The sequence below is a fragment of the Columba livia genome, chromosome 2 (assembly GCF_036013475.1).
Source record: "Columba livia isolate bColLiv1 breed racing homer chromosome 2, bColLiv1.pat.W.v2, whole genome shotgun sequence".
Taxonomy (NCBI): domain Eukaryota; kingdom Metazoa; phylum Chordata; class Aves; order Columbiformes; family Columbidae; genus Columba; species Columba livia.
Window position 1 is genome coordinate 162459094 of NC_088603.1, and position 20774 is coordinate 162479867.

The following is a 20774-nucleotide window of genomic DNA, read 5'->3' on the forward strand; positions in this document are numbered from 1 at the left end:
GGGTGTCCCACATGTTCCCCATGTTCACAACAGGGTGTCCCACAGGTTCCCCATGTTCACATTGGGGTGTCCCACATGTTCCCTGTGTTCACATTGGGGTGTCCCACATGTTCCCCATGTTCACATTGTTGTGTCCCACATGTTCCCCGTGTTCACACCGGGAGTCCCGCACACTCACCACGTTCACACCCGCACCTTCTCCATACTCACCCTGCGGTGTCCCACTCGTTCCCCGTGTTCACACTGGGGTGTCTTGCATGTTCTCTGTGTTCACACCAGGGTGTCCCCCACATTCTCTGCATTCACACCTGCATCTTCTCCACATTCACCCTGGGGTGTCCCGCACGTTCTCCATGTTCACACCTGGGTGTCCCACATGTTCTCTGTGTTCACACTGAGGTGTCCCACACGTTCCCTGTGTTCACACCAGGGTGTCCTGCACATTCTCCATGTTCACCCCGGGGTGTCCTGCATGTTCTCCATGTTCCCACCCGAGTGTCCCGCATGTTCCCCATGTTCACCCCGGGGTGTCCCGCACGTTCTCCATGTTGTAACGACCTCTGGAGCACCAGCATCATTTCCAGCCGCCGCAGCGATGCTGCCGCCGTCAGGACGCTCCCTCCTGCTCCTGCTCCTCCTCCTCCTCGCCGTGTGTCCTGCCGTGTGTCCGTCCTGCGCCAGCGCAGACTGTCCGGCTGCGTCCCCGTCCCCCTGGCCCCTGTTGCCGCGGCTGCTCCGGTGTCCCCGTGCCCAGGTCCATCCCGGTGTGACCACAGGGGGGTCGCCCGACAGGACTCGATCGAGCGCTCCACAGGTGACAATCCCACCGTGCAGGGCTGGGGGTCCCCGCGTGTCACCCGGTGTCACCGCAGCGGCGATGGCGGCAGAGCCACGGGGTCGGGTCCCCGGCCACAACCTGGGCTGAGCCCCCGCAGACCCGAAAATCACCCGAGTTTGGGGGGGACGGCAGGTCCGGGCAGGCCGGGCTGGAGCGGGGACACACACCCGCTGTCCCCACACGGCCATGGACATCCCGGCCCGCGGAGCCGAAGGCGCCAGAGCCACCACTCACCGGCACAACCCCAGCGCCACAACCGCGGGGACGGGAGACGCCCAGCGGCACCAACGGGTCACCGAATGTGGACACGACGTGGCATTAAGATGCAGCCGCATCACACGTCACCGCGTCCCCTGCTCCGGGCCGGACCCGAGCAGAGGGCTCAGCGCCACAACTCGGTCGCAAAGCTGTTTTGGTGCCTCACCTCCGAGTTGGGGACAGCGGGGACGTCACCTCTGAGCCAGGTGCATGACGGCGCGATTCAGGGTGTGGGGACTCTTGAGGGACTCCGGCGCATCTGTCCCTGTCCCCTGGTCCCATTGCAGAGCTCCAGATGCCAGGAACCGCATTTTGGACAAGGTGCCGGTACCGGGTTGGCCCCGGGTGACGTCCCGTCTCGATGGCCCCGGGCTGGCCGAGCTCCGGGACGCTGCCACCGGCTCCTCCTCACGTCCAACCCGCGCCGGCCGCGCTCCGTCCCCGACGCCGCGACCCCTCCACGGCGACCGAGCGGCGAGAGCGGGACGCAGGGACCTTCCAACGCTCCCAAACGTCCCGCAAAGCTCAGCCTGGGGTTTAGGCCGGAGCGCCGGCCCAGGGTTCGAACGCACAAACCTCGAGCTCCCGCCGGAGCCGGCGCCGGGACCCGCGGCAAAAAGGGCGATCCGGGGCTGTTATCTCATCCGCTTCCCCGACACAGGACAGAGATCAAGGTTTTGACCATAGAAAAGCCAGCAGGTGACAGACCGTTTGTTTTATATATATTTGTATGTATATATAGGGCGAGATATTTATATATATATATATATATAGATAGAAGTGGGTTCTTCTTCTCTCATGTAAAAATCCAAAATACAGTTTTTACTATTAACAATCCCAAGTGGAAATGTACAAATTTTGTTGTTTCTTTTTTACTGCGAAGCAAAAAAAAAGGGAAACAACCCCCCAAAGAAACACACGGAGCGAGAGGAAATAAAACACAGGCGGGTTCGGGGCGCGCCGAGAGCTCGCGGAGCCGAGCGCGACGCAGAGACCACAGCGGGACCCCAGGCTCCGGCGCCGCAGCGCAAACCTTTATTTCTCTCGTTAAAAACCATCCTATCGGCCTCTCCGGGGAGGGGGACGCGGAGCTCCCCCCTCGGCAAAGCCGCGCGGTGAGCGCTGGAGGGGACGCCCCCCGTGCCGCCTGGTCGGGGACGCGGAGCCGAGGGCGAGCGGGCGGTGCCGCGGTCCTGTCTCGGCGCGCCGCGGGCTCTGGGAAGCGGGCTGAACACACCTGGTGAAGCACACACACAATCGGGGTCCGCGCGGCGCCGGGGAAGCAAACACGAGCCGGAGGGCGCGAGCGCTCGCAATGTCTGTGCCAAGGCGGGAGCTGGCGGCTGCGTTTCCCTTCAGTGCGGTGAGTCGTCCTGTTCGTCGCCCCCGCGCCCGGCTTTAGGATATCGCAGGGTCCTTGGGTTTGGGCTGCTCAGTCCCGGACAAGAGGGAGATGGTGGGATCCTCGGCGTACTCGTCCCCGTCCGTGAAATAGGGCCCTTCGCCCAGCTCGAAGAAGATGGGCAGGTCCCCGCCGCCCACGTCCACGGCGCTCGAGTCCACCAAGAAGAGGGGCTGGGCCGTGTAGTGCACCAGCTGCTTCCCTGCGGGGGGGACACGCTCAGTGGGGACACGCCACCCCGCATGGGGACAAGAGGGACCAGAGGGACACGGTTTGGCTCCTGGGAGCGCCAGCGCTCAGCGCCCCCCACCACGGGGCTGCGCAACGCTCGGGTAAACCCAGAATTAGTCCCAGCCCAGGGATGGCCGGGGGGGCCTCGGTGACACGGGGGACCCCCCCAGCCAGCGCCCCACGGGAAAAACACCTTTTCTGGTGTTCTGATGGAATGTGACGGGTTTTCATGCCCGTCGCAGAACACCCGGCTCGCCCGGCTCCGTCGCCCCCATCAGGGCTTCGCAGCCCCTCCCAACCCCCCCTTTTCCAGCCTCAACGTCCCATCTCTCCCAGCCAAACCCGCTTTTTGGGAGGAGAAACGATTTGGTCGCGGTCCCAATCCCTGCGCCGCCGCCGCGGGTACCTGTGTCTGCCGCGCCGGGCTCCGTCTCCGCCGGTTTCTGCTGCTCCTGGGACGAGAGGAGATCCTGGATCTGCAGGAGAGAGGTCGCGGTGCTCAGCGCAGCGCCGGGACCCCTCGGGACGGACCCGGCACGCGCGGCACGGAGCAAACCGTGATTTACAGCCCCAAACCGCGGTTTACGGAGCTGGGACAGGGTGAGGTGCAGCGTTCCGGCCCCAGGATACACATGGGGACGGTTGGGGTGACGCCGGTGTCACCGATCTGCTCTGTGCAGCCCCCGCGGTCCCTTTGGTCCCAGCGGGCAGCTCTTCTGCACCTCGGGCTCTAAAGCCCCAGGGAAAACCCTCAGGACGTGTTTGAACGGGTCACGTTGGTTTATTTTTTTGACACATATTTTGTTGTTGTTGGGAGGGACCCTTAAGATCGAGCCCAACCAGAACCTAAAGCTGGCGCTAAACCAGGTCATACAAACATTTGGGTATTTCTCATAGAATCAATTTGTGTTTATTGAAAAGTCTTAGAGCAACTAAAGCACTTGTGTTATTTTATTAAGCCGTGTTTATCCCAATCCAAGTTTTCCCTCCCTTTCAATTCTCTCTCCCATTGGGAGGAGGGAGTGAGTGGCTGCGTGGTCCTATTGCCAGCGCGGGTTAAACCTCGGCCGGGGACACGGTCCCGTGTCACACTTGTCCCACAGGCGTGACGGGGATGGAACGGCTGAGACGGGACTGTTAAGGGGTTGAAAACGCTTTGGGTGAATAATCCCCTCCAGATTCACTCTGCTCACAATCCCCCAGTTACTTCTTACAGCACCTGCGGGCAGGAAAGTCACTCGAGCGGGGATTTGGGTGCAGAGCCCTGGTTTTGTTACCGCTCCGGAACGGCACTAATGAAAAGCTGGAGGGTTAAGCTGCGCCTTTCAGAGGACGCCGGTTAAGCCGCCCTCAGTAAACCCTGCTGCCGCATGTTTTATGATGTAACTCCTAGCTCAATGACACGAAATAATTAACTTCTTAACTACCCCATCTTCACTCTTCAGATTAAACACCCAAAGAAATGGGGAGGAAGGGGCAGAGATGAGCTGGGGGTTTGTCGCTCGTGGTGTGTCAACTGGACCAGGTCTGACCCGGGCCAGACCCACGGCACGTCCAAGCTCTTGCTTATCTCAGTGTCCTGCTCCTTTTTTCCTACAGAATCGTTCCATTTTGGGCAAATCCCAACCGATGCCCCAGTAGGTCAGAGAGGTTCTCCGGCACAGCCCCGCGGCCCAGGCTTTGGCTTTGCCGGGCACCAGGCGGCTCTGGGACTCGCCGCTTCTGACCCCAATTTCCACCGCGCTGCTCCAATCACCTTCTCGGCGCAGCCACAAAACGCCACGTTTGGCTAATGATCATCATCTGGTGAAAAATCACTTTATCAGGCAAGACTGGCTCTCGTCTGTCTCGGCGCTGACGACACGCAAGCAAATCAAAGCAATAACGCAGCACCTGGCGGAGTTTGCGTGGGGAAAACCTCCTGGGGACCGCGGAGAGGCAAAAGGAGGGTTTATGGAAAGCACATGCAGCTCTGCAGGCTCCAGCGCCGTCCCCGCTCGGGGGCAGCGCTCGCGGGACAGCGGGAGGTCTCGGCACCTAATTAACCGCGGGTGAGCGATGAAGTTGCGCCGCTCTCCGTATGAGCTGCTCAGAGAAAGCCGCGGCGCTAATTGAATTATTTCCCCCCCGTGGCTTCCCCCAGCTCCGCGTTCCTGCTCTGCCCCCATCGCCGGAGCTGTTTCGAATGGCGGGAGAGATTTTAACAGCTACTCACGCTGGCGAGGCTGCTGTCCAGGTCGGGGAGGTTCATGTCTGTAACCGTCATCGAGGGGCTGAAGAGCTGGCAAAGGAAAGAGCGATGAGTGCGGGGAAAGGCGGCAAACAGAAGGTGGGGAATGACTGTTGGAGAGCAGTGTAAGGGAAAGGGACCTGGGGGTGCTGGGGACAGCAGGGTGACCATGAGCCAGCACTGGCCCTTGTGGCCAGGAAGCCAATGGGACCTGGGGTGGGTTAGAAGGGGTGGTCAGTAGGTCAGAGAGGTTCTCCTGCCCCTCTGCTCTGCCCTTGAAAAAGGGTTTAGCTCAGATACCATCAGGATATACTTGTGGAACTTATATATAATATGTATATAATATGTGTAGCCGCACCACCCTGAGAACAGCTGATCTCATCTGATGTGGGAAGCTAAGCAGGGTCGGGCCCGGTCAGTACTTGGATGGGAGACCAGGTGGGAACAGCGGGTGCTGTGGGCTGAGCCAGCACTGGCCCTTGTGGCCAGGAAGCCAATGGGACCTGGGGTGGGTTAGAAGGGGGTGGTCAGTAGGTCAGAGAGGTTCTCCTGCCCCTCTGCTCTGCCCTGGGGAGACCACACCTGGAATCTTGTGTCCAGCTGTGGCCCCTCAGTTCCAGCAGGACAGGGAACTGCTGGAGAGAGTCCAGCGCAGCCACCAAGATGCTGGAGGGAGTGGAGCATCTCCCGTGTGAGGAAAGGCTGAGGGAGCTGGGGCTCTGGAGCTGGACAAGAGGACACTGAGGGGGGACTCATTGCTGGGGATCAAGATGGAAAGGGGCAGTGTCAGGAGGATGGAGCCAGGCTCTTCTGGTGACAACCAGGGACAGGACAAGGGGCAATGGGTGCAAACTGGAACACAGGAGGTTCCACTGCAAGAGGAGAAGCAACTTGTTGGGGTGAGGGTGGCAGAGCCTGGCCCAGGCTGCCCAGGGGGTTGTGGAGTCTCCTTCTGAGCAGACATTCCAACCCCCTGGACACCTTCCTGTGTCACCTCAGCTGGGTGTTCCTGCTCCGGGGGTTGCGCTGGATGAGCTTTGAGGGCCCTTCAACCCCTAATCCTGGGATTGTGTGACCTCTGAACCCCGGGCTGTGTGGCAATCGCTGCCGTGGTCCGTGGGGCCGATACTCACGTCCAGCAGCGCGCTGGTGTCCACGCTGAAGCCGTGCGTGGTCAGCATGGTCTGCAGGTTGTCCAGGTTGGAATCGATGGTGTCCAGGTGGTCGTTGAGCTCGTTCCTGGGCAGAAGAAAGAGGAGAGCGGGGAGGTCAATGCTGGGAAGGCTCTGCAGGGACTCTATTGACCCATGGAGCGCAAACCCGCCCAAAAGCGGAGCAGGAGAGCAGCGCTGGGACCCCAATGTTCCGCTCGCACCCCAGCGATGTGTCCTCCCGACCCTCAGCCTGCAGATACTTTCAGGACTCTCCTTCCCGGAGGCCCGAGGGCAAGCGAATTGCTGATAAACCCCACGATTTCTGCAACAAATGGAGGCTCTGGGGTTGCGGGCTCGGTAACCGGCAGCCGGGCTCAGGGCTCACGCAGCCGCATCTTTGTTTGGACCCTTCCTTGGGTCCACATGCTCGTCACATCCCGGCGTGGATACGTGACAAAGAAGGGCAATGAACCTCCCCCCCGGCACCGACTGGCTGTGGGGAATGTTCCAGCTTTCTGCTGGCCAGAAAAACCCTCTGGCGATGGGGAAAATGACCCGTTTGGTGGGAGAGGCTGTTTCTGGTGACAACGGAGAGAATGACGCTGCCCCAGGATGAGTGTGCAGGGCAAGGCGGGTGGCAGAGCGTGAGCCATCCCGGCCAGGGCTGTGTTCAATTGATTTGGACCCCGGAGTGCGACACTGAGCTCCGGAGCACGGTCACCGCGTGGCAGGTGGGCTGCGGGGTGACAGTGACCACAGACCCGGCCCTGCGCCCTCTTCTTCTCCACTTCCACGGTGCTTTATGTCCACGATGCTTCAGAATAACAGACACAAACCCCACGGTGCTGCCCAGGAGCCGCCGGGGCTCCCCAAAAAGCACTTGGGGAAAACCAGCCCTGTTTGTTACACCACACCCCCTGGATTTGGCACCGTGAGCAGCAGCAGCTTCAGTTACCACACGGTCCTCGGGTTCCAACCGTCACCTTCTTGTCCTGGAAAGGAGCTTTTTGGCTCCGGAAGGTGCTCAGGAGGGGCCGGGGGTGCAGAACCAGCACGGCAGCTGAGGGGAAGGTGCCAGAGACACACGGGACACGAGCACAAGGACACCAGGGGAGGGTGAGGTTGGATGTGGGAACAATTTCTCCCCCAAAGGGCTGTGGGGCATTGAACAGGCTGCCCAGGGCAGTGCTGGAGTCACCAGCCCTGGAGGGCTGGACAGACGGACACGAGGTTCTCAGGACATGGGGCTGGGTTATGGTTGGATCGATGATCCTGAGCGTCTCTTCAACCAAAACGATGCTGTGATTTCTATGGGAGCGCAAAGCTGCCGTTTCCAGAGTGGGGTGAATCAGAAACACGCTGGGAAGCTCCATCGCTTCTTGGAGGCTCCGTACCCACCACGGGGTTTGTCCCCAGGTCCCGCAGAGCAGCGGTTCTGCCGTCACCCCTTTGGGACATGGGCTGTCCCCGAGCCCAGAATGGGCTGGGACACCCGACAGCGGGGACAAGGACTTGGCCACCACTCAGTCACCCACAGGCACCTCATGTCCCCGTCCCCACGAGCTGCTGCATCCCCTCACCCTACAGCACCGCACAGACGGCCAAATCAAGCCTATTTTGTCACCGCCGCAGGAAAGGAAAGGAAAACCTCCCAGCAGAAACGAGCCAGAACACCAAATCTCCTCATTTAGGGGCCACCGGCTGCAAAAAAATGACTTTGTGCTTTAAAACGACCTCCAAGTCCTGGCTGCGCAGCACCCAAAACGCTCTGAGGGACTGAGGACACTGCGCAATGCCACAATCGGAACGCCCAGCAGCGAGGAGGGACCCGTCCCAGGCACCGCGCCGTTAGAAACGCCCCCTGTGACAGTCAGCGGGGGACGAGACAGGGAGCTGCGGCACGAGGGTCCCACCAAATCGGTGTCCAATGTCACCTATATCAACCAGGGATGAGACACAGAGCTGCGGCACGAAGGTCCCACCGAATCGGTGTCCAATGTCACCTCCATCAACTGGGGATGGGACAGAGAGCTGAGGCACGAGGGTCCCACTGATCAGTGTCCCATGTCACCTCCATCAACCGGGGATGAGACAAAGAGCTGCAGCACGAGGGTCCCACCGAATCGTTGTCCCGTGTCACCTCCATCAACCAGGGATGAGACACAGAGCTGCGGCACGAGGGTCCCACCGAATCGTTGTCCCGTGTCACCTCCATCAACCAGGGATGAGACACAGAGCTGCGGCACGAGGGTCCCACTGATCAGTGTCCCATGTCACCTCCATCAACCAGGGATGTGACAGAGAGCTGTGGCACGAGGGTCCCACTGAATCTGTGTCCCGTGTCACCTCCATCAACCGGGGATGGGACACAGAGCTGCGGCACGAGGGTCCCACTGATCAGTGTCCCATGTCACCTGCATCAACTGGGGATGGGACAGAGAGCTGTGGCACAAGGGTCCCACCGAATCGGTGTCCCATGTCACCTCCATCAACCGGGGATGGGACAGGGAGCTGCGGCACGAGGGTCCCACTGATCAGTGTCCCATGTCACCTCCATCAACCGGGGATGTGACAGAGAGCTGTGGCACAAGGGTCCCACCGAATCGGTGTCCAATGTCACCTCCATCAACCGGGGATGGGACAGGGAGCTGCGGCACGAGGGTCCCACTGAATCAGTGTCCCGTGTCACCTCCATCAACGGGGGACGACACAGGGAGCTGTGGCATGAAGGTCCCACCGAATCGGTGTCCAATGTCACCTCCATCAACTGAGGATGAGACACAGAGCTGCGGCATGAGGGTCTCACTGATCAGTGTCCCATGTCACCTGCATCAACCGGGGATGGGACACAGAGCTGCGGCATGAGGGTCTCACTGATCAGTGTCCCATGTCACCTCCATCAACCGGGGATGGGACACAGAGCTGCGGCACGAGGGTCCCACCGAATCGGTGTCCAATGTCACCTCCATCAACCGGGGATGGGACAGGGAGCTGCAGCATGAGGGTCCCACTGATCAGTGTCCCATGTCACCTGCATCAACGGGGGACGACACAGGGAGCTGTGGCATGAAGGTCCCACCGAATCGGTGTCCAATGTCACCTCCATCAGCTGGGGACGACACAGGGAGCTGCGGCACGAGGGTCCCACCAAATCGTTGTCCCATGTCACCTGCATCAGGCCCTGCAGAGTGACGGTGGAATCCCTGGCACACATGATGGATCCCGGGTTGGTGACGCAGGGCTGGTGCCACCGCAGAGCTCCTCCTGTCCCCAGGGGTGGCTGTGCCGGGCAGGGAGCGCTAAAATTGGGGAGGCCAATAACCGCGTCCCACACGCAGCCCTGGGCTGGTTCCCTCTGCTCCCCGTCACCCCGAGCCCCTGGCAGCCGCTCCCGGCTTTGTTCCCCTGCCCACCGGAGCCGGGGACGCGGATCTCGCTCCAGCGCCGCTCTCCCGAGACCCCGGAGCCGGCGTCTCCATCTGATGAAGTGCCGAGGCAGCCTGGGGTGGTCTCGCTCTGTGTGGGCTGTTTCACAGTCTGAGCAGCAGCAATGTGAAAATAACACCTCCTCGCTCAGCAGAGCGGCTCTCCCCGCCGCCGCCTCTCCTCCCGGCGCAGCGATGTGTTTAACGCCGGTGCCGCGGCGGCCCCGGCCAAGCTGCGCCAAAGTCCTTGTCACGGCGATGGAGGCGGCAGGCGACGCCTCCCCCTCCGCAGCTTTTTCCTGGGAAAAAGGCCCATTTTGATAGATTCTGATGAGAAAACTCCATCTGCCAGCTCCTCACGCCGCCTCCAGCTCTGCCCCGCGTGTGTTACGGCAACACAGCCGCCGGCGAGCCCGGCGCTGCTCGCGCCACCGTCACCAGCACAACGTCCCTCCCTGTGAGGACTGCGAGCCGCTGTGGAGCTCCAGCTCGCGCTTCTCAGGTGTCCACCGGGCACGGCAGCGCCTGAGCAGCTCCCAGTGCCACCAGTCTGGCTCCAGTCCCCCCGGTAGAGCTGCCGTCCCTTCCATCCTTAACCCCACCACCGGCCGCGTCCCCGAAGGCGCTGCCCGCGCACCTCTGGCCCTCGGGGTCCGGAGCACCGAGGATGCGCGCAGCGGGTTCTCTTCCCCGTATCGCTTCTCTTTTCAAACATATTGGGCAGTTTCCGTGGGGAAGCAGCAGCCCCCGGCCCCTGCGCGCTCTCCGGGCCGTCACATCACTGTCATCATATAGAATCATATAGAATCACACACACGTGGCGGCGCGGGACCACCCCCAGCAGCCACCAGCTCTGCCGAAGCCTTGGGGGTGAGACGCCAATTTAGAAACGCATTTTAGCTCAAGACAGGTTGCATTTATCTTCTGCATTATTCTGTACATTAGCCAGAGCTACCTAAGGGCAACACTGAAGGCACTGTGAGACTTTTGTCCCGATCTGGGATGTTTTCCATTAGGGAAAAGCTCAGTGCGAGCAGCCCCTCGGTGCGCAGGCAGCGGGACGGTACGTTTTTCCGTCGTTACCCTAAAACGGGAGACCGGGGCGCGCAGGTTCTGCTGGCAGCTGGTCCTCCTCCGGCGGCTGCACTTTCCATTCCCCAACCCAGGGATGGAGCGGCGCAAACACCCCTCCCGGCCCTGCCAGGACCACCTAAAGGGATGAAAAGCAGCTCAGCCCCCGCCGGCCACTCCGTATTTTGAGTTGCTGCCCGAGCTGGCCACGGATTCCGCCACGCGGCGCCAATTTTTAGCCTTTTCCCCGTTGCTACCCCAGCGATAGGGTTGGAAAAACGGAACGGAGCGCGGCGTTTCGCCAGCGGCTGCGGGGATGCCGACCCTCGCTGCCATCGGTGCGGCGAGGAAGAGGAGGCGGGCAAAGGCGAGCGAGCTCGGCCATCTGCGCGGTGCGAGCCAAGCTGCAAAACACCAGCAGACGAGGAGACGAGGTTCGGAAGGCTCGCAAACCAGGCGCTTTCAGGAGGGAAGTGCTGGTTGTGCCCAAAGACAGGAGCGCGGCGCAGGATGCTACAGGCGAAGCGGCGCGGACGCTGCGCTCGCAACGCGGTTCTGAGCCCGTGGAGTTGTTGTTAACAACAAAAAACCCAACACGCAAACACGGGGTCCTGCGAAAGCACCTGAGGACAGAGCAGGCTCGTTGCAGAGCGGGTTCGTTACAGCACAGGCTCGTTACAGCGCGGGTTCGTTACAGCGCAGGTTCGTTACAGCGCAGGTTCGTCACAGCGCAGGCTCATTACAGTGCAGGTTCATTACAGTGCGGGTTCGTTACAGTGCGGGTTCGTTATAGCGCAGGTTCGTTACAGCACAGCCAGACTCAGGGAGCAGCTTCTCAACAGGACGAGCCACTCCAGGTGTGGGTCTGCAGGGTGGCACTGACACAGGGACCGTTGTCACTGTCACCGTCACCTCCGAGCGAGGCACTGACAGCGCCTGCTGCTTGTGGGATACGTGTTTTACATCGATAACGTCGGTGTCCGTGGTTTTCGGCACGCTGTGGGCTCTGGCTCCTGGAAAGGGCTCCCGGGGGTGGCGGACAACGTTCGGGTGACGCCGTCCAGCGTTTCAGGCAGACATTCCCTCCCATTGCCCGACGGCCGGTGCCGTCACCTGCTGCTGGAATGCCGCTGTTCACATGGAGGGGGATTCTCGGTTCGGGTGGAATTCCCTCGGACAAAGGATGTCTTGTGGGAGAAATACCATCCGGCGGGGCCCACAAAGGGGCCCTGTGCACCGTGACCTGCAGGCTGCTCGTCCCCAGTACATCTGAGAACGACTGAAATACGCCTCGTGATGAAAGGCAGGTACCGCCGAGCGTTGTTGGCAGGCTGTCAGAGCCCTGCCGCGCTGAGGACTCACCCACGCCTGCAAACACCTCCCCGGTACCTGCGGCTCACCCCGACGAGCACATTCCGGGGAACGTCACAGAAAAGGGCGCCACAGGGTCGCAAGCTTGGTGACACGCATGACGTGTGTTTGGTGTGAGCAGGAGCTGTGACCGCGGGACGGGCGCTGGGGGCGGGCGGAGGGTCCGAAACGTCCTGGGGATGTGACAAGTGATGTGCTGCCCCGTTAAACCAGCTCGCTGACAGTGCTTCAAGCAGCAACTCCTCCCCTCCGCGGTTCGGGGGCTGTGCAATTGGTGCTCTGGTCATTCCAGGTCCCGCTGGGCACCCACGGCCGATGGATGGTTTGGAATGATGGAATCACGGAATGGTTTGGGTTGGAAAAGGAGCTTCCAAGGTCACCCGGTGTAACCTCAGGGACATTTCCCAGCTCAGGGTGCTCAGAGCCCCGTCCAGCCTGGCCTGGGCTGTCTCAGGGATGGTTCATCTACCACCTCTCGGAACCTGGGCCAGGCTCTCACCACCCTCAGGCCAACAATCCTTCTTTATATCCAGCCTGAATCTCCCTCCTTTAGTTTAAACCCTCACCTCTTGTCCTATGGAAACAGGCCCTGCTGAACAGTCTGTCCTCACCCTTTTTATCAGCCCCCTTTAATTACTAAGAGATGCAATAATGTCTCCTCAGAGCCTCCCACGGCTGCTCTGCTCCGGCACACACGGGCGGCTCTGGCGACATCGGGAAAGGAGCCGGCAACACCGACCTTCCCCGAGCTTATATCCCTCTGCTATAATGGGACACAGGGAGTTCGGTAACCCCAACGAACAGGCGGGGATGCTGAGGCACAGAACCGATCCCATCCAAGCCGAGGGGAGCGCAGAGCTTGGGGATTCCTTTTCCAATTCACACTTTGCCTCCCGGTCCGTGTGGCGGGGACGGGTTTGCTGTTCGCTGGTCACGCTCTGTCCAGCGCTGGGTGCCCGTTGCGCTCCAGCGCCTCTTGTACAGGCTCCTGGGGCGAACAGGATGGATCCACATCCGGGAACCTTCACCGGGTGCAGTCCTTCCTTCTGGAATGTCAAGAGGTGGGAGAAGCACGGTGTTGTCTGCAAAATGCGGGAGCGAGGGAGCACCAAACCTGAGCAAGCACAAGCCTTTCTGTTCAAACGGTCCTAAGCTTCCTCTAAGGCTGGAGCGGAGTCTCCGCAGGGGCACGGGGAATGTTTTCCGCGTCCTTTGCTTCTGCACGGCCCTGAGTGACTCAGAGCCGCGCTCGGCGGTGTTTCCTTTTTCATGTTTATTACCTTTATATGGCCAGTTTCAGCTTCTGATGAGCTGCACAACAAAATCGGTCTCTTTGTAAGGCCGGCAGGTAGCGGTGGGACAGACGGACGGGTCTATAGGCTCTGGACGGGTCTGTAAATAGGTGAAGCTCCAAACGTCTCTAGGATGGGAGGATGGAGGAAGCCGGTGTTTCTGGCCTCTGCACAACTGCGGGGGGTTTTAAGGCAGCGAACGGGCTCTGTTGAGCAGAGCTCAACTGCAGAGCTCAGCTGGCACTGCACTCACCGTGAAACGGTAAAGCGAGACAGCACTTGGCGCAGCTTTTGTGGCTCCAGCTCCGCAAAGCGACGGGCTGAGGGCTGACACAGGCGATGAGAAGCGCGCGAGGCGCTGTCACCCCTGGGCGGTGAGTCAGAGCAGCGCTTGGCCGCCTGCCCAGCCCCTCCAACCAACGGTGTCTGCTCCAAACCGCTTTTCTGCTGCAAGGACACAAAGTCCGGCCTGCCGCTCCGAGGAAAAGCCTGAACTCCAACACTGTTTTCCCCAGAATGCAGAGCGAACGGGGGCTGAGATCTGAGAACCGTGCCGAGATCTCAGCGCGGTCAGGGGAGAAGCTCCTGGCACTTGGTTATGGACAAAAAACTTTCTAGTTTTTCATCCGGCACTTGCAGTTGCGTCTGCGAGCACTGTGTGGTGATAAAAGACATAGGACTGCACAGCTGAGCCCCCATCAGAAGTCACCCAGCAGCTCCCAGCCTGCCGCCCACTGAGCCCGGCCTAAGTCTGCCACAAGCTCCGTCCCGTGAGACAGGGCTGAGTGAGAACGTGTTCACCACATCTGGAGCCAGGTGGGCAATCATAGAGTGTCCTGAGCTGGAGGGACCCACGGGATCGTCGGTTCCAGCTCCTGTCCCTGCCCAGGACACCCCACAGGTCACCCCGTGTGTCTGAGGACGGTGTCCAGTCTCTTGTTGAACACTGTCAGGTTGGGCCGTGACCCCTCCCTGGGAGCCTGTTCAGTGTCCAGCACCTCTGGGGAAGAACCTTTGCCTCATGTCCCACTGCCCCCGGCACAGCTCCTGCCGTTCCCTGGCGCTGTCACTGTCACCGAGCAGAGCTCAGCCTGCCCCTCCTGCTCCTGCTGAGGAAGCTGTACAGTGCAAACAACAGCTTATAGAATTATACAATTGTTTTGGCTGGAAAAGACCCTCAAGGCTGAGTCCAACCATAACCCACCCCGGCACTGCCCCCTGTCCTGAGAACCTCGTGTCCGTCTGTCCAGCCCTCCAGGGCTGGTGACTCCAGCACTGCCCTGGGCAGCCTGTTCAATGCCCCACAGCCCTTTGGGGAAGAAATTGTTCCCACATCCAACCTCAACCTCCCCTGGGCAACTTGAGGCCGTTTCCTCTGCTCCTGGCGCTTGTTCCTGGGGAGCAGAGCCCGACCCCCCTGGCTCCAAGCTCCTTTCGGGCAGTTCAGAGAGCCAGCGGCCGCGCTGGCTGCAGACCCAGCTGGCAGCGTCCGCGGCCGCAGGGCCGGCGCGGCGGGCCGGCAGCGGAGCCGGTGTCCCCGCGGCACTTACTTGTCGAGGCAGGCGACGCTGAGGCACTTTTCGGGGGGCGGGGGCTGCGGGGCGCTGTCGCCGGCGGCCGCGGTGGTGCTGCTGGGGTCGTTCTCCTGTAGGATGGAGTCGATGAAGGTGGAGGGGGACAGCGGGGTCTCCACGGCCGGGGGGTTCCCCGGGCTGGCCTCCTCGATCTGGGGGCTGCGGGCGGGACTGGGGGGTTCTTCTTTGATACGGACCACAGGGCTGCTCCTGCGGGAGACACAGAACGGGTAAAGAACTCACCCCGCCGCGCTCCTGAGCCAACGCTGATCATCCCGCAGATCTGCTTCCACGCTAAATGGCAGAAGGAGACCCTTGTGACTGCTGCCACAAAACCTGCCCGGTCAGCCCCAAAGATGAGGCTGAACACCGACACCTAAATACGTCTTCTCTGATTCTGACCCTAAGCAGCTCCCCTGATGCTCCAGCATCTCCTGCAATCCCAGCGTGCTCCCGTCACAGAACGATAAGACCCCCAGGGAGCACAGGACAACCCCCCAGGCAGCTCTAGGTGAGGATTTTGGAAGGACGGGCTGGTTTTGCCTCCCCAGTGCAGTCAAACCGCTGCAGATTTGACGTGGTCATGCTCTCAACGGCACAGAAGCCGCACAGCATCTACACCGTTTTAAAGGCGCCGCGGGGACGCTGGTGGCACCGCCGTCGCCCCAGGGGCCGCGGCGGTTTAACTGCTCCCACATCAGCCGAGCGACGCCTTTGCGCAAAGCCCAGGGGTGGCCTTGTCCACAGGCACCCCCACATTTCAGACGTGCTGCTTTTATGGGAAGGGAAAGCGGGTCCTTCGGGCAGCCCTGGTTTTGCAGATCAAATCCTTTACAGCCCCAACTCATGGGTTTGGGGGTGGAACAGGCACAGTTAGTCCTGCTGGAAAGGACACAGCTAAGGCAGCACCGAGCAAAGGGCCCGAAAGCAAACATATGGCCTGTATCTGGGAGCGAGTGCTCCTGGCAGAGGGTAGTAAAGGTAATAAAAGGCGTTCGTGGGTGGTTCAGCACCTCATGGGAAGTGCCAATGGCAGAATAAGCTATTAAAAAGGAAGGAAAAAGGGAATCATCCCTGAGACACCCCAGGCCAGGCTGGACGGGGCTCCGAGCACCCTGAGCTGGGAAATGCCCCTGCGCATGGCCGGGGGTGCCCTGGGTGACGTGTGAAGGTCCCTCCAACCCAAACAATGTGTGATTCTGTGACACCGATAATTTCACGGGAGGGAGCAGACAGGCCAAGGAATGTGGTTTCCTTGGGGAAACCAAACCCTGTTCCCCCAGGACAGTTTCACACTAGATGGGGCAGGGAGAGGAGTGGGTGTCGCATGGAATAAACAAACCCAAAGCTGAACAAAAGCACGAATGTGATGGGCAGGCCCAACGTCCCGGTCAGGCTCCCCAAACCCTGTCCCAGGGGCTTTGCTGTTTTCCAGCTGCGGCTCACGGGAGATTCTGAACACAACAGGGGCGTTTTAGTGCTGTCTGGCTACCCGGCTCCTCGGCAAACACGCTCTCCCGACGCAGCTAAGCTCGGCTTTTCGGGGAGCAGCAGCGCACCTTTCGTCCAAGCTGTCGCTGGGAGACGCCGAAGGGCTGGACTGGGCGAGCTCGGTCACGTCTGAGATGATGGGACCGGAGTTGGCTGAAGAATCCGGGGAGTAGAGGTTGGAGCCGCTGTATGCTGGGGAAGAAGCCTGCAATGACAATCGCAGCATTGGCGCTGGGCGGCGTCGGGCACGGGCCACACGCTGCCCCCCGCATGGGGACATCGCACGGGCCCAATTCCCACCCGCCCCAGCACGGAGGCGACGGGCGACTCGATGCGGCGCCTAGAAATACGTTAGCGCCAACCCAAAGCACTGTTGAAAGTAAAAAGTGGGTGTCTGTCCTCTAAGCTTCATTTTCTGGGAAATAATGGAATTTAAGAACCAAAAATATTGCATTATTTTTCAGGATCGTTCACAGGTTTTTGGTTTTCTCCTTCTACTAAAACCCCATTCTTTTATTCTCAAATAAAAGCTGCAATTCACACGACTGAGACCTACACATATAAGAAACACAAAGACTTGGACACTGCCAGCACGTGAAACGGCTGCATTTCGACATCGCTCTCGTTAAGGAGCAAATTACCGGGGAGACTTGAGTGAACCTGAACGGGCTCTTTGTGCATCAGCTCCTGTCAGCCCAGGACACGAGGGAAACCCCAGAGGAGAAGATGCACCCCGGGGTGTCGGAACCAGGCGGGACGTGGAGACCCCCCGGCCCTTCCTCACTCCACGTAGATCCCGGCTTGGCAACCCTTTCAGCTTTGCTCCTGGAATTTGGCTCAACCTGATCGCCATGCGGTGGGACCACAGTGCAGACACAGCCCCTCGGCACCTCAGCAGTCAGAATAAACACTAAAAGAGTCAAAAATACGAGATAAGCTGTGGCAGGATGCAAACCCCAATCCCTCCCCTTCCCTCCTTCATCATGGAAGGAGTAGACACATCTGCCATTAGGAAAAGGGAGCGCCGAGGCGCCAGGGACCCGCTGTGCGCCCACGGCCAGTGTGGGGATGTCTGGAGGCTCCAGGGGCACCCACAGCCAGTGTGGGGATGTCTGGAGGCTTCAGGGGCACCCACAGCCAGTGTGGGGATGTTTGGAGACCTCAGGGGCACCCACAGCCAGGGTGGGGATGTTTGGAGACCTCAGGGGCACCCACAGCCAGTGTGGGGATGTCTGGAGGCTTCAGGGGCACCCACAGCCAGGGTGGGGATGTCTGGAGGCTTCAGGGGCACCCACAGCCAGGGTGGGGATGTCTGGAGGCTTCAGGGGCACCCACAACCAGTGTGGGGATGTCTGGAGGCTTCAGGGGCACCCACAACCAGGGTGGGGATGTCTGGAGGCTTCAGGGGCACCCACAGCCAGGGTGGGGATGTCTGGAGGCTTCAGGGGCACCCACAGCCAGGGTGGGGATGTCTGGAGGCTTCAGGGGCACCCACAGCCAGGGTGGGGATGTTTGGAGGCTTCAGGGGCACCCACAGCCAGTGTGGGGATGTTTGGAGACCTCAGGGGCACCCACAGCCAGGGTGGGGATGTCTGGAGGCTTCAGGGGCACCCACAACCAGTGTGGGGATGTTTGGAGGCTTCAGGGGCACCCACAGCCAGTGTGGGGATGTTTGGAGACCTCAGGGGCACCCACAGCCAGTGTGGGGATGTCTGGAGGCTCCAGGGGCACCCACAGCCAGGGTGGGGATGTTTGGAGACCTCAGGGGCACCCACAGCCAGTGTGGGGATGTCTGGAGGCTTCAGGGGCACCCACAGCCAGGGTGGGGATGTTTGGAGGCTTCAGGGGCACCCACAGCCAGTGTGGGGATGTCTGGAGGCTTCAGGGGCACCCACAGCCAGGGTGGGGATGTCTGGAGGCTTCAGGGGCACCCACAGCCAGGGTGGGGATGTCTGGAGGCTTCAGGGGCACCCACAGCCAGTGTGGGGATGTCTGGAGGCTCCAGGGGCACCCACAGCCAGTGTGGGGATGTTTGGAGGCTTCAGGGGCACCCACAGCCAGTGTGGGGATGTCTGGAGGCTCCAGGGGCACCCACAGCCAGTGTGGGGATGTCTGGAGGCTTCAGGGGCACCCACAGTCAGTGTGGGGATGTCTGGAGGCTTCAGGGGCACCCACAGCCAGTGTGGGGATGTCTGGAGGCTTCAGGGGCACCCACAGCCAGTGTGGGGATGTCTGGAGGCTTCAGGGGCACCCACAGCCAGGGTGGGGGTGCAGAGAAGCTTCTGGAATGCCCACAGTCAGATCTGAGCAGCCTATAAGAACGGGACTCCCGTCGAGACTCGGCCCCTGGTCGCGGGTCTCTGGGAGCACGAGCGCGATGCTGCAGCGAGAGCCCCCGGGATGGAGCCGGCGCTCGCCTCGCCGCCTCGCGTGTGAGTGAAACTTCTCGCAGGATTGCGAGTGTATCTACTTCCCGTGCACCTTTGCACGTGTAACTTTCCGTGCTCAATACGAGCACGTGTAAAATTAATCCTCGCATAACCGCGGGTGTATTTTCCTCCCGTGCTTCCACATAAGCACGTGTAACTTTCCGTGCACATTTGCACGTGGATTTCTCCTCGCAGGATTGCGAGTGCATTATAAATTGACCCTCGCAGAATCGCGAGTGTGCGCTTTCCGTACTCACTATGAGTACATGTATCCCTTTACAATGACCCCACACCGTGTTCAGGCAGGTGTGGGCTCCTCCCGGGCTCAGGGACGGCTCCGGCATTGTTTTGGTGCAGCCACGTGCATGCACACTGTGGACCGCCTGTGGTATTAGTTGCTGCCCCTTAATAATGTTCCTCAACTGATATCCGAACCTGTATTCAAGTCACTTTTGGAGTGCTAAACCCTGTTTCTCACCGGTTTAATAAAAGTTGGTTTGGACCCTGTTGTCCCTTAAATGAACCTCGGGTGCCTCCGGGACATAAGCAAAGCCCGATGAGTGGCGCAGGACCCAGCTCGGGTATGTCGGGTCAGGACCAGCCCGTCCCTCACCCCCACAAGGTCTCGAGCCGCTTTATCGCTCATAGTGAAAACACATTATTTCCGCAGGATTACGGCAGCGTCAGCATCCAGCCGGCGCCTTGGCAGCTCACTCTTCACAGTGCTGATTGGAGGTGAACGAGCTAAGCCGAGCGCCTGTGCTTCCCATCCCGGGACAGGCCGGGGCTGCTGCGAGAGCTGCAGGTGGGGCTGCGTGAGAACAGAGGCGCTTGGAGCGGAGATCAGAGAGGAGCGGAGCTGGCCGGGGAACACAGGGCTGGCGCAGAGGGTGGGCGGGCGGCAGGGAGCAATGCAGTGGTGCCAGATACTGCGGTTCTCTGCTAAAAAGCTCCCCAGGATCACTGGGTGTGGGGAACTGGCGGCTTCAACGCTGTCCCCGTGGGACGTCCCTGCGGTGACATGGCCAGGGCAGCCCCATGACCATGAGCCAGCACTGGGCCCTTGTGGCCAGGAAGCCAGTGGGACCTGGGGTGGGTTAGAAGGGGGTGGTCAGTAGGTCAGAGAGGTTCTCCTGCCCCTCTGCTCTGCCGTTGAAAAGAGGGTTTAGCTCAGATACCATCAGGATATACCTGGGGAACTTATATATAATATGTATACAATACATACAGCCATACCACCCTGAGACCGCCCGATCTCATCTGATGTGGGAAGCTAAGCAGGGTCGGGCCTGGTCAGTACTTGGATGGGAGACCAGGTGGGAACAGCAGGTGCTGTGGGCTGAGCCAGCACTGGGCCCTTGTGGCCAGGAAGCCAATGGGACCTGGGGTGGGTTAGAAGGGGTGGTCAGTAGGTCAGAGAGGTTCTCCTGCCCCTCTGCTCTGCCCTGGGGAGACCACACCTGGAATATTGTGTCCAGCTGTGGCCCCTCAGTTCCAGCAGGACAGGGAACTGCTGGAGAGAGTCCAGCGCAGCCACCAAGATGCTGGAGGGAGTGGAGCATCTCCCGTGTGAGGAAAGGCTGAGGGAGCTGGGGCTCTGGAGCTGGACAAGAGGACACTGAGGGGGGACTCATTGCTGGGGATCAAGATGGAAAGGGGCAGTGTCAGGAGGATGGAGCCAGGCTCTTCTGGTGACACCCAGGGACAGGACAAGGGGCAATGGGTGCAAACTGGAACACAGGAGGTTCCACTGCAAGAGGAGAAGCAACTTGTTGGGGTGAGGGTGGCAGAGCCTGGCCCAGGCTGCCCAGGGGGTTGTGGAGTCTCCTTCTGTGCAGACATTCCAACCCCCTGGACACCTTCCTGTGTCACCTCAGCTGGGTGTTCCTGCTCCGGGGGTTGCGCTGGATGAGCTTTGAGGGCCCTTCACCCCCTGACATCCTGGGATGCTGTGATCCCCATGGTGACACGGCCAGGCCGTCCCTGCAGTGACATGACCAGGACGTCT

At 60.5% G+C, this 20774-nt stretch overlaps 1 protein-coding gene, 1 long non-coding RNA gene and 1 pseudogene across 2 annotated transcripts in view; 2 read left to right on the plus strand and 1 right to left on the minus strand.

The window, feature by feature from the left end:
- Window positions 1-366: 366 nt before the first annotated feature.
- LOC135578750 (uncharacterized) lies at window positions 367-1519 on the plus strand. Its single transcript, XR_010470827.1, has 3 exons — window positions 367-814; window positions 971-1302; window positions 1384-1519. It is a non-coding gene; the product is annotated as an uncharacterized LOC135578750 (long non-coding RNA).
- A 590-nt stretch (window positions 1520-2109) lies between these two features.
- The window catches only part of HSF1 (heat shock transcription factor 1), a 68876-nt gene continuing 50211 nt past the window's right edge, over window positions 2110-20774 (minus strand). Inside the window, exons 8-13 of the mRNA XM_065054688.1 lie at window positions 16406-16542; window positions 14823-15056; window positions 6093-6198; window positions 4945-5010; window positions 3136-3205; window positions 2110-2700 (exon numbers count right to left, since the gene is read on the minus strand). Coding sequence (XP_064910760.1) covers window positions 2495-2700; window positions 3136-3205; window positions 4945-5010; window positions 6093-6198; window positions 14823-15056; window positions 16406-16542 — 819 coding nt within the window. The 3' untranslated portion in view covers window positions 2110-2494. The remainder of the gene's footprint in view (window positions 2701-3135; window positions 3206-4944; window positions 5011-6092; window positions 6199-14822; window positions 15057-16405; window positions 16543-20774) is intronic.
- Window positions 19989-20107, plus strand: LOC135578895 (5S ribosomal RNA; annotated as a pseudogene).